This window comes from Neophocaena asiaeorientalis, unplaced genomic scaffold, assembly GCF_003031525.2.
Source record: "Neophocaena asiaeorientalis asiaeorientalis breed wild unplaced genomic scaffold, Neophocaena_asiaeorientalis_V1.1 scaffold78, whole genome shotgun sequence".
NCBI lineage: Eukaryota > Metazoa > Chordata > Mammalia > Artiodactyla > Phocoenidae > Neophocaena > Neophocaena asiaeorientalis.
In genome coordinates, this window is record NW_020175018.1 from 19,762,977 (window position 1) to 19,774,847 (window position 11,871).

Genomic DNA, 11,871 nt, shown 5'->3' on the forward strand with positions numbered 1-11,871 from the left:
ACGCTTATGGTCAACTGATGTTCTACAAAGGTAGCAAGAAAATTCAGTGGGAAAGGAAAGCTCTTTTTCAAAAAATGGCGCTGGGTCAATTGGATACCTAGATACAAATGAATGAATTTACACCTTGCCTCATACCATATAAAAAATTAACTCAGAATGGATCATAGACCTAAATGCGAGAACCAAAACTACAAAACTCTTGGAAGAAAACATAAAATAAAATCTTTGTGGCTTTGGGTTAGGCGAAGATGTTTTAGATATGCCAGAGCACGATCAACAACAAAAAATCTGATAATTGGACTTCATCAAAATTTAAAACTCTTGCACTTTAAAGACAACATTAAGAAAATGAAAAAACATGTCACAGACTTGGAGAAAATATTTACAAAACATATATCTGATAATATGGTTAATATGGGCAACAGATTTGAATAGACATTTCTCCAAAGAAAGTATACAAAAGGCCAATAAGCACATGAAAAGATGTTAAACCTAATCATTCGTTCAGGGAAATGCTCATTAAAACCACAATGAGAGGGGCTTCTCTGGTGGCTCAGTGGTTAAGAATCCGCAGGGGACACAGGTTCCAGCCCTGGTCCGGGAAGATCCCACATACCGCGAAGCAACTAAGCCCGTGCGCCGCAACTACTGAGCCTGCGCTCTAGAGCCCGCGAGCCACAACTACCGAAGCCTACACACCTAGAGCCCGTGCTCCGCAACAAGAGAAGCCACTGCAGCGAGAAGCCTGCGCACCGCATCGGAGAGTAGACCCCACGCGCCACAACTAGAGAAAGCCCGCGTGCAGCAACGAAGACCCAACACAGCCAAAAATATATAAAATAATTAATTAATTTTTAAAAACCACAATGAGAAACATTTACATTTATTAAAACACTACATCCAAAACAGAAAAATACACAATTTCCTCTAGTGCTCATAGAATACTCACCAAGAAAAACCATATTATGGACCATAAAATAAGTCTCAGTGTATTTAAGATCATACAACATATACAACAACATACACTACGTTCCACGCAGTGGGAGGGTCATTCGGTCCATCCCCATTCAAGGAGAGAGGAACTGGACTCCCCTTTGAAGGGATGCATGTCAAAGAACGTGCAGACATGTGGAAGCCACCACGCGGTCCCGTCGAGCTCTATCCTTGTATTCTGCTTTCCTTTTCCTCGGGGTACATAACGCGGCATTATTCTCTGGCCATATTGAAGTTAAAGTAAAAATCGACAGCAGAAATCCATGCAGAAAATCTCCAAATATTTGAAAGTTAAACAACAGGCTTCTAAATAACCCATAAATCAGAGAAGAAATTACAAGGAAAATTAGAAAAAATATGTAACTGAACAGAAACAAAAACACAACGTATCAGAATTTGCAGGATTAAAAGCTTAGTGGGAGCTTTATAAGAAAATAAAAGTTTTGATTCCTTGACTCCTCCTGGACCCCACCTTTCCATTCTCAGTGGAAGTACTACCATTCTCTCAGTTGCTCTGGGGCTATTCGTGACCCCTCACTTTCTTGTCCCACGTCTTGTCACCTCTACACCTCCTGCCTGGCACACGCGTTATCCCAGTAGCCTCCTGGCTGGTCACACCGCTCCTCCCTTGTTGCCCACATAGCAGTTGGGTGGTCCTTTCTAAAAGGTCAGTTGCTCTGGGGCTATTCGTGACCCCTCACTTTCTTGTCCCACGTCTTGTCACCTCTACACCTCCTGCCTGGCACACGCGTTATCCCAGTAGCCTCCTGGCTGGTCACACCGCTCCTCCCTTGTTGCCCACATAGCAGTTGGGTGGTCCTTTCTAAAAGGTCAGTTGCTCTGGGGCTATTCGTGACCCCTCACTTTCTTGTCCCACGTCTTGTCACCTCTACACCTCCTGCCTGGCACACGCGTTATCCCAGTAGCCTCCTGGCTGGTCACACCGCTCCTCCCTTGTTGCCCACATAGCAGTTGGGTGGTCCTTTCTAAAAGGTCAGCTGAGCGGTGTCACCCTCCTGGTCTCACCCCTCCAATCTCATTAGAATAAAGCTGGGGCCCTCTACACAGCCAGCCCCATCCCACAGGACCTGGCCCACGGCCCCTCTGGCCCCCTTCCTGTCTCCCCCACCTCCCTCTGCACCCCCCTCCCTGGAACACCCTTTCCTCAGCTATTTGCAGGGCTTGCTCTCTCATTTCCTCCATTGATTCACACAGCCATAAACATTCATTATCTCTCACAGTTTCCACGGTCAGGAGTTTGGAGCAGCTTGACAGGGTGGCTCAGGCTTGGGGTCTCTCGTGAGGTGACAGTCGGGACATCAGCCAGGGCTGTCATCCCTTGAAGGCTCGAAGCGGGCCGGAGGGCCCCTGGAGTTTCCAAGGCGGTTCACTCCCATAGCTGGCAAGTTGATGCTGGCCACCGGCAGGGGGCCGTTGGCAGAGAGTTCCTCTCCACACTGGCCTCCCCCAGAGCAGGTGACTCAGGAAGGACAGTGCCAGAGGGAAGCCGTTCCTTCTAGACCTCACCTCAGAAGTCACACACTGCCACGTTCCACTCAGTGGGAGGGTCATTCGGTCCATCCCCATTCAAGGAGAGAGGAACTGGACTCCCCTTTGAAGGGATGCATGTCAAAGAACGTGCAGACATGTGGAAGCCACCACGCGGTCCCGTCGAGCTCTATCCTTGTATTCTGCTTTCCTTTTCCTCGGGGTACATAACGCGGCATGACATGGCCTAAGGTGCTTACCTGTCTTCCACATGGTCAGTCGACGACCTAACTTTTCCACTGCTGCACCCCAATAATTTAGAGGAGTGCCTGCCACACAGTGGGAGCTCAGTAAATGTCTATGAGTGAATTAAACGTCAAAGTCCAGCCTTGCATACGGTGGGATCTGTGGGGAGTTTGTGACGTTGGGAAGATGGGCTTCCAGGAAAGGTGGGATTTGGAAAGTCAGAGAATGTGGGGACAGGGAGAGGAGGGATCGTGTGGGGAGGCAGGTAGTAGAACCATGTGGATGAAGGTGTGCGAGTGCAAATCAACTTGAGGGCAAGCAAGACGGCACCACAGGTGTCTGCAGCTGTGGTCTGTGAGGGTCCTTGGGCTCCCCCAGATCAAGGATAGAGTCCTGGTGGCCAGGCCTGCTGACAGCCAGCCCCATCTCCCCAGCCCTGGTCTGGAGGCGGGCCCTTGCAGTGGGTGGACACCAGGCAAAGGCCCATCCTCTGCCCACTTGGCCGGCCACAGGCAAGATGTCTGCACAGAGAGCTTGCATAATGGCTCCTCCTTGCCTGTCAGCTTCCTCCTGAGAGAAATGTGTCCACAGGTGGCTCAATTCTCAGAGATTCACCTCCAGAGAAGATGCAGAGATGGGTTCTTGTCACAGTTTCTGATCTAGCCAAAATCGTAGGGAAAAACCCTGAGTGGTCTGCTTGGGTCACGTGACTACCTCTCGGCCAATAGACCAAGGCCAAGGAGGGGCTGTATCTGTGATTGACAGCCCTTGCTAGGGCCCCTGGGTTGGAGTCGGGGAGGAGGTGAAGCAGTTCCCTCCACATGGGGCTGCAGTTCCCAGAGGAAGGAACGGGTTGGGAAGAACGAGTGAGCCCTGAAGCAGCCCCTCCCCATGGGGCAGACAGGGCCTCGCTCCCACCGAGGCCAGACGCAGCAACCCAGGTCTCCTTGGTCCTCACCACAGAGCGTGATACACCAGGATTCAGAGGGGTCCAAGTCCCGGCGATATCTTTGTGTGTGTGTGTGTCTCACAGGTACGTTTATTCATGCATGCATTTATTCACTGCTGCAAGTCAACACGATGTCCCACGTTCCCACAACACAGCCAGACTGACGTCCCATCTGGTTAGTGAAGACCATGAGAAGGTGCAGGACTGGAAGCTTTCAAGGCTTTATTTCTTTGATCGGCACTCCTGATTTTATAAACGATGAAGCCCATCGCCCCCATTCCTACCCAAATCTCCTGGTATTCTTGGCTTAGGGCTTCACGGGGATCCAAACGTTCTCAATAAGCTTTCAAGAATCTCAGCGCAGGACCGGAGCCTCAGGCAGCCGCGACCCACAGCGTGTCTTTCACAGCAAGACAAACAAGGTCGAGGCCTTCTGCAACCGCACCCCCCTTGCTGGGGGCACGGAGGAAGCCTGCAAGGTGAAAGGGAGTGCAGAGCCCAGGAGAGATTCAAGCACGGGAGGGGCTGAGGCCTGGGACACGCAAGGGCCTCAGGACAGAAGCTTGAGTACCTCCAGCCTGGGGGAGGCGGTGGTGTGCCGGTAAACTGGCCTCTAAAGGGAGAAAAGAGGCCTGATTCGCAGGGCTTGGCAATTTCCGTGGCCTAAGTACCCCGACCGTGACCAAGTTCAAGCTCCCAGCTGTGGAACAGCCAGCCCTCAGGTTTCTGGCTATTTCGAAGTTCTTTTTCCAGGACCAGTGGGAGCTTCTCCAGCACCCCCGACTGGGGGATTGGGGTGGGTGGAAGGGGCCTGGACCTCTGGCGGCAGCCCCCTGCTGAATCCCTCCCTCCCCGCAGTGTGCTGGAGCTGTCTGGGCCACACCAGAGCCAGCAGCTGGTGGCTGCCCATTCCCAGGCACGCAGGCAGCCTCCAAGCTCTGAGCTACCAGAGGCCGCAGACCCTGTGGAGATAGGGCCCGCTCTGGGCCCCTGAGCGCACCCCACATGCTCTCCTGAGGCTCCACGGGAGGAGCTGTGTCCCCAGAGCTGGTGTTGCTTCCACTATAGACCTCGATCCCACAACAGAGAGAGTTGCGGGGCTGCAGCCGGACGCAGGGAGACTCGCCTCCAAGCAATGATTTTCTTGCATCGGGAGAGAAGGGGACAAGAAAGGGAGCAGGCCAAGCACTGCAGCCCCTGCCTCAGAGCCAGGGAGTCCCGCGGGCTCTGCTCTGGGCTGGGTGTGGGGAGGTAAGCCTAGTGGTGAGAGCTGCAGGGGGCGTGACCCTGTTGGGAGGGACATGGCTCCTCCCCTCTCCACTGCTTCGGACATCACTTAGGTGTGGGGACGACCCTGCTTTGTCCCCATTGGGGGCTTTTGCTGTTGGGTCTGCAGAATCCTCAGTTGCTATTGGAAACGGTGATGTCACTGGCAGCAGGCGGAGCTTCAGCCATCCTTTGAATTAGGGAGAAGGAAGCACACAGGGTGGGGGGGGACAGTGAGGACAAAGAATTGGGATCACAAGCACCAGAGGACAGGGAGCTTCTGGAAAGGGGCAGGAGGGGGTGCTGGGAGTGAGTTAGGAGAGGGGCTGCCGAGGGGAGGAGCGTGGAAACGGGGGGTATGTCTCCTGCAGAGACGACTCCCTCTGGCCGTGGTCTCTCCACAGCCGGTTTGGTTCAGACCCTCAGACTCTCCTGGAAGATCCAGCTCAACAAGGGGCGGCCACTGTCACCCCTTCTATTCTTTTTAACCCTCTGGGGGGAGTCCAAGTCACATGGCCAGGCAGATGAGGTCTCTCCCCCATTTTTGAGCCTTCTGGAGAAGAGGTCGCCCCCGTCCCTCTCCCAGAGGCACGGTTTAGGGCCTCTCCACACGCCTTGGTTTCCAGCCGGCAGAGTCAGGCCCCGAAGTATCACTGACTGTGGGTGAGGACTCGTGCACGCGCGTGTGCGCACACACACAAACTGGCACGACACATTCGGTCATGTTAAAGGACACGCAAGGCTGCACACAGTGACGCGAACCCCTCTAACCTCCCCAAACTCGGCTCCTTGCAGGTTCGAGACAGCCCAGGGCACTGTCTCAGCGACCCCTGCACACACGCGCGCACACACGCCCGCACACACGCGCACACACAGGCGTCCCCCGCTCGCGCGCGCTCTGAAAAATGCTGGCACGAACGCAGGCGCACACTCTGGCGCGGGAGGCGCCCCCGCTCCGGCTCCGTGTTGGGAAGCGGGGGCGGCGGGAGGGGTAGGAGACGTTGGTCCCGCTCGGCGCTCCGCAGTCGCCGCAGCCGCCGCAGCGTCGGGACCGGGACAAGCGAAGCCCGCAGAGGAACTGCCGCCGCCGGGTCCTTTCGGCGCGGGGCACCCGGAGCGGCGCCGAGACCCGCTTCAGCACCGCGGACAGCGCCAGCCGCCTGGAACAGAGCGCCCGGAACCCACGCTCACCCGGGTCCGCCCGGCCGGCCGAAGGCTCGGTGCCACCTGCGCGGTGCAGACGTCCCAGGACTAAGGCTCCCGGGGAAGACGTGGCGCCCTCAGCCCGCGGGATCGGGCGCGCGCAGGACGGCCGGGGCGTCCCTCTGGGGATGCGCCGAGGGCCCCGCGCTCGCGCTGCCCAGAGCCAGGGCGCCGCCCGGAGCCCATGAGCACCATGCGCCTGCTGACACTCGCCCTGCTTTTCTCCTGCTCCTTCGCCCGTGCCGCCTGCGACCCCAAGATCGTCAACATCGGCGCGGTGCTGAGCACGCGGAAGCACGAGCAGATGTTCCGCGAGGCTGTGAACCAGGCCAACAAGCGGCACGGCTCCTGGAAGATCCAGCTCAACGCCACCTCCGTCACCCACAAGCCCAACGCCATCCAGATGGCCTTGTCGGTGTGCGAAGACCTCATCTCCAGCCAGGTGCCAGCACCCCCAGGGCTCACGCTGTACCGGCTCCTGCCCCTCCCCCACCGCCTCGCCACCATCCTCCCTCCTTCACCCGCCATCCCTCCCCCTGTCCCAGTTTCATTCCATCCTTTCCTAGCCCTCTCCCTCCCCTTGAGAGAGGACCCAGGGGGCTGCTCTCGCTAGCAGCTAAACACCAGTGTTGGCCGGTTCCCCATCTTAGCCCCAGATCAATCACCGGCCAGCGGGGCTTGTCCTCACAGGGTTTCCAGGTGTCGAGGTCCAGACTGGTGTGTGCAGACATGTGGCCGTTTGCTTGGTCACTGTGTGTCAGGGTCGGGGCGGGCATTCCGGGCCTGCCTGAGAGGTGCCTGTCCCAGCCACATGCAGGACTGCAGGGCTTTAAACTGGATGGGGTCTGGGGCCATCTTTGTTCCTGCTTGGAGATCTCCTTCCCTTCCTCCCTCCCCTTCCCGCATCCACAGGTCTGCCTGAGACGGGAAATGGCCCAGGTGTTGAAGCCGGGTGTTCTCCAGGGTGGGAACGGGGAGAGGTATCAGGCCAGAGCGTGGCAGTCACTGGCAGCCAGCGCTGCGGGGGAGGACACGACTCAAGGATTTTGCCTGTCAGAGCTGTCCGCCCCCGGGCTGCGCTGCCTGCTGAATCCCAATGAGGCCTCGGGATCACTGCAATGCAGCCTTTTATGTAACAGGCGGGACCGACACCGGTCCAAGTACTGCTTACACACTCACCGGACAGGCACGCCACATCCATGGACACACACGCTCACATGCTCACACACATTCATCCATGTTTGTGCACAGAGATGCGTAGGCTTAAACTAGCACCCCTTCATGCACATCAGGATTGCACACGCTTATTCACACACAGACGGACCCCCGTGCATATCCATGAGCACACACATTCCTGTACCACACATGCAAACACGCGTGCTCACACAAGCTCGATCATACATACACATGCACACACACATATGTTGGGGCGTGCGGTATACACACACATACCCAGCACACACTTGTGAGCACCTGCGTGGTCACACGCATGCACACATACGCTCAGGCCAGCACTGACCAGGCCCCTCTGGGTGCAGACTGTGCGGGGCAAAGGAGGGAGAACAAGTATGGCCCTTTCTGGGAATCCCTCCTCCAACTTAGTTTTGCTGTCCGTGGGCACTGTTCTCCCAGGGAATAGCCAGTGCTAGGAGCAAAGGTGACAGCAGCAGCTGTCACTCACTGTCACACGCTGTGAGCCAGGTGCCGGCACGGCAGCCATCGTCCCCACCACGTGGGGACGCCCCGTTTGCAAAAGCAGGTGGTCCTGTAGCTCAGAGATGGGAAGGCAGCGCACCCCCCGCCCCGTTTGCAAAAGCAGGTGGTCCTGTAGCTCAGAGATGGGAAGGCAGCGCACCCCCCGCCCCGTTTGCAAAAGCAGGTGGTCCTGTAGCTCAGAGATGGGAAGGCAGAATTGGGACTGACAGGTCCTTCTAATGTGAGGGCAGCACGGAACTGCCAAGCCATCTGCCCCATCTCCCTGCCTCGGGGGCTGAGCCACTGGTCCAGGCAGGAAGGCCAGGTTTCCTTGAGGATGTGGTCAGTGCCCAAGTCAGCACTGGGTCTTGTTCAAACCGAGCGGGTCTCAGCCTGCCCCTGGAAGACACCAGCAGGGGGGCCCGGGCCTCTAGGCGGCTCCTTGCCCAGCTTCTCCCACTAATAGTCTGCGATGTTCGACGCACCTTCCGGAGCTGCCCTCCATCTCTGGAGTGCTGGCCTCCGTCCACCTCTGACCCAGGATGAGGGTCAGCGTGGGGCTTGGTGTGGTTCTCCCCAGCCCACGCCGGCGCGGCGTGTGCGGCCCCAGGACATGCCAAGGACTGGCCTTCGTCCTCCCTCTCAGGGTCTCACCACACAGCTCAGGGCAGCCCCCCAGGGTGAGGGGCGAGAGGGGAGGCCCTGGACAGGGGTGGGGGGAGGGGTCTGTGTGTCTTCTTGGTCCCAGGAGTCTTGTCTGCCTCTGCCTCTCCCCTATGATTCCTTACACGCAGAAGGTGGGACTGGGGTCTGGTCCCCCTGCTGGGTGGCCTGCACTCCTGGGGCTGTGAGCACAGGTGGTGTCCCCCCGCCACTACCCACCCCCCGCTTCTGTGTTCAGCCTCTGCTCTTGCTGGACAGCCAGCTCCAGGGCAGTGTCCCCCGCTCCCCACTAGAGCTGACCCTGTCCCCTGTGTCCACAGGTCTACGCCATCCTAGTTAGCCACCCACCTACCCCCAACGACCACTTCACTCCCACCCCCGTCTCCTACACAGCTGGCTTCTACCGCATCCCCGTCCTGGGGCTGACCACCCGCATGTCCATCTACTCAGACAAGGTAAGCCTGACCGCTGCACGGGGACCCAGCCAGCTCTGCTCCCGTGTTCAGAGCCGGTGGCTCGCTCCTGCAGCCCGGAGCCGCCAGCAGCTGCTGGGGGAGAGAGTGGGGGGCAGGTGCTTTGCCAGGATGGGGGGGCACAGGCAGAGGGGCTCAAACCATGGGCTCTGGGCTCCAGGTGCAACAGGGTGATACACTGAGGCATGTCCACACTCATACCGGTACACACTCACGGTCTCACAGAGACACGCAAACTCACCCACACACAGGCACCCCAGTACACACTCACAGTCACACAGACTCACAGACACTAACAAATCCATACACTCACACCGACACACACGCAGTCACACACAGTCACAGGGACCCACGTGCTCTTACACACGCATACTCACACCATCACCCACCCAGACATTCACGCTCATGTGCACACCCCCATAACTAACGTGCTCACTCCCCACACTCACGCTCCATCATACACTCAGCCCCACGCTCACACGCTGACACACATGCCCACGCACACTCGGGCACACGGCCCACTGACAGGTGACAGGCGCCAATAGCAAGCCCTGGGAAGCAGCAGAGGCCGTCGTGGGCCAGAAGAAGGGACAGACAGGGCAGCTTCCTGGACAGCGGGACGGGGCGCTTTGGAGGAAGGGGCGCCAGGGGGAGGAAAAGCCTAGAAGTGGCTGGGACACCAGGTGGCAGTGAGGGTGTAGTTACCGGCACCTCCCGCTAGAGGGCACAGCTGGGAGAGGATTCCAGGTGAACAGAGGAGGCAGCCCGTGGCTGGGGGCGCTGGCCTGGGGGTTTCGGGCCTCGGGGCTGTATCGTGGCCCATGGGCTGGGGGTCTGGCTGGAGTCGCCCAGTCGTGGGGCAGCAGCTGGGAGAGTCTAGAGGTCACCAAGTCGGTTTGGCAGGAAACTCACCCCCATGGCAGCCGGCACCTTGCGCTAGTTTGCCCAGCCCTCCCGCAGTGTCTGCCCACGGCTCTGGGAGGACTGGTCAGCTGGGGAGGCAAACTGACCACTGAGAGGCTGGGGGGGGGGCAGCCTCCTCCACATCTCCCTCCAGGCCTGGTGTCACCTGCAGACAGGCCCGGAGGGGCTGCTCGGCAGGGGACTCCAGCCTGGTGCCTTTGCTGAGGGGCCAGAGGGCTGGGCTGTTGGGGGCTTCCCCGCTCTCCCCATCTTCTCCAAATCCATCCTGCCGGGAGCCCAGGGTCCTGGATAACGCTGCCTAGGGCACGGAGGTCATCTCAGCCGGGCCCAGGGTGTCTGGGGAGGTCAGGGAGGGGTCCTCCTGGAGGCGATAGGAAAGCGAGGCCAGAGTGAGGGGTCCTCTGGGACGGCCCACAAGGGAGGAGGCCAGTGGAGGCCAGGACGACCACCCGTTCCTGAGGCTCTGGAAACCCCAGCACACAGCAGAGGCACCCAAGCTGCTCAGAGGCACTTAACCCTCAACTGTGAGAAGTGGAAGGCTCCCCCTAGGCCTTCCAGCCTCCTTCACCTCTCTGGGCACCAGGCCCCTCACATGCAAATGGGAGAACATGCCTCTACAGAGGAGAGCAGGCGGTGGGGCACAGGAGAGGCTGGGCTGGGGGGAGCCCTCTCCCAGAACAGGACACCAGCACATCACGTGCCCCCGCCCCAGATCCAGACTGAGGCCCAGCATGAGGGCAAACCTGAGACCAAATCTTAGAGCTCCACCTTGACCCCACTCCTGGTACAACCCACAGACCATCTGTGCCCAACACGTGGACCAGAAGGGCCTGGGTCAGAGCCAGTCCAGGACCCCAACCACAGCCCCCTTGCAGCCATGTCACCTGCTGGATGACAGACAGAGGCAAAAGGGCATTCTTGCACCCTGATTCCAAGGCACAAAGAGGGAGCAGGTGAAAGAAGGATCTGGAGGGCTCAGAGGGCCCCAGGATCAGTGTGGGTCCCCAGGAACACTGCTCCCTGGGCAGACTCAAAGGCCCTGTACTGAGGCGGGAGGGTCCTGCTCCGTCCCCTCCCTGGCAGCCAGTGCACTCAGAGAAGCAAGGCGGGGTCAGCAGGCAGCAAGCCCTGGGCTTGGTGAAGGGATGAAGTATTTCGCCCCAAGAGTGAAGACTTGCTCTAAATACCAGTTATGTGAATTTGGGAAGGACCCAGGGGGGATCTTTGAGATGCTGCACTGCGCCAGCAAGAAGTTTCTGATCTCAAGTAGCTCAGCCAGCGGGTGGCTGCAGGGGAGGAGGGGAACGACCCCAGGAACAATTCCACAGACCCCCACCCCCACCCGTCTCAGTCAGGGTGCTGCTGGGCAAACCGAGCCTCCGGTTCTCAGATTAGATGATGTGGGGTGGGGAGAGAAGCCAGCGGTGGGGAGGGAGGAGTGAGGGAAGCGGGGTCCCCGGGCTCGGGGGTCTGGAAGCAGCGAGGGGGAGCGTCTGGCCCGCGCGCGCGCGCGCCTGCGCGCCCTGGCCCGCGTCCTCAGCCACCCCGTGTCCCGCAGAGCATCCACCTTAGCTTCCTGCGCACCGTGCCGCCCTACTCCCACCAGTCGAGCGTCTGGTTCGAGATGATGCGCGTCTACAGCTGGAACCACATCATCCTCCTGGTCAGCGACGACCACGAGGGCCGGGCGGCGCAGAAGCGCCTGGAGACACTGCTGGAGGAGCGCGAGTCCAAGGTGAGGCCCGGGCGGGGGTGTCCCGAGCAGGAGTCGGAGGCGGCGAGCCGCCGCTGTGTCTGTGGCCCGTGTGAACACCCTTCTCTTTCCATCGTGCATGGTCAGCACCACTGCGTCTGGCGAGCGCCCGCCCCAGCCTGTCCTCGGCTCATTTCACTCGCTTTTGCCATTAGTCGAAATCTCCTTCGTGTCAGTCCCTGCGGGGCGAGGGCAGGACCACCTGGAGCTCCGCAAAC

General features: G+C 58.9%; 1 protein-coding gene across 1 annotated transcript in view; it reads left to right on the top strand.

Moving 5' to 3' along the window:
* Positions 1–6,329: 6,329 nt before the first annotated feature.
* The window catches only part of GRIN1 (glutamate ionotropic receptor NMDA type subunit 1), a 21,229-nt gene continuing 15,687 nt past the window's right edge, over positions 6,330–11,871 (top strand). Inside the window, 3 exon segments of the mRNA XM_024762436.1 lie at positions 6,330–6,587; positions 8,824–8,958; positions 11,459–11,635. Of these exon segments, the coding sequence (XP_024618204.1) occupies positions 6,330–6,587; positions 8,824–8,958; positions 11,459–11,635 (570 nt within the window).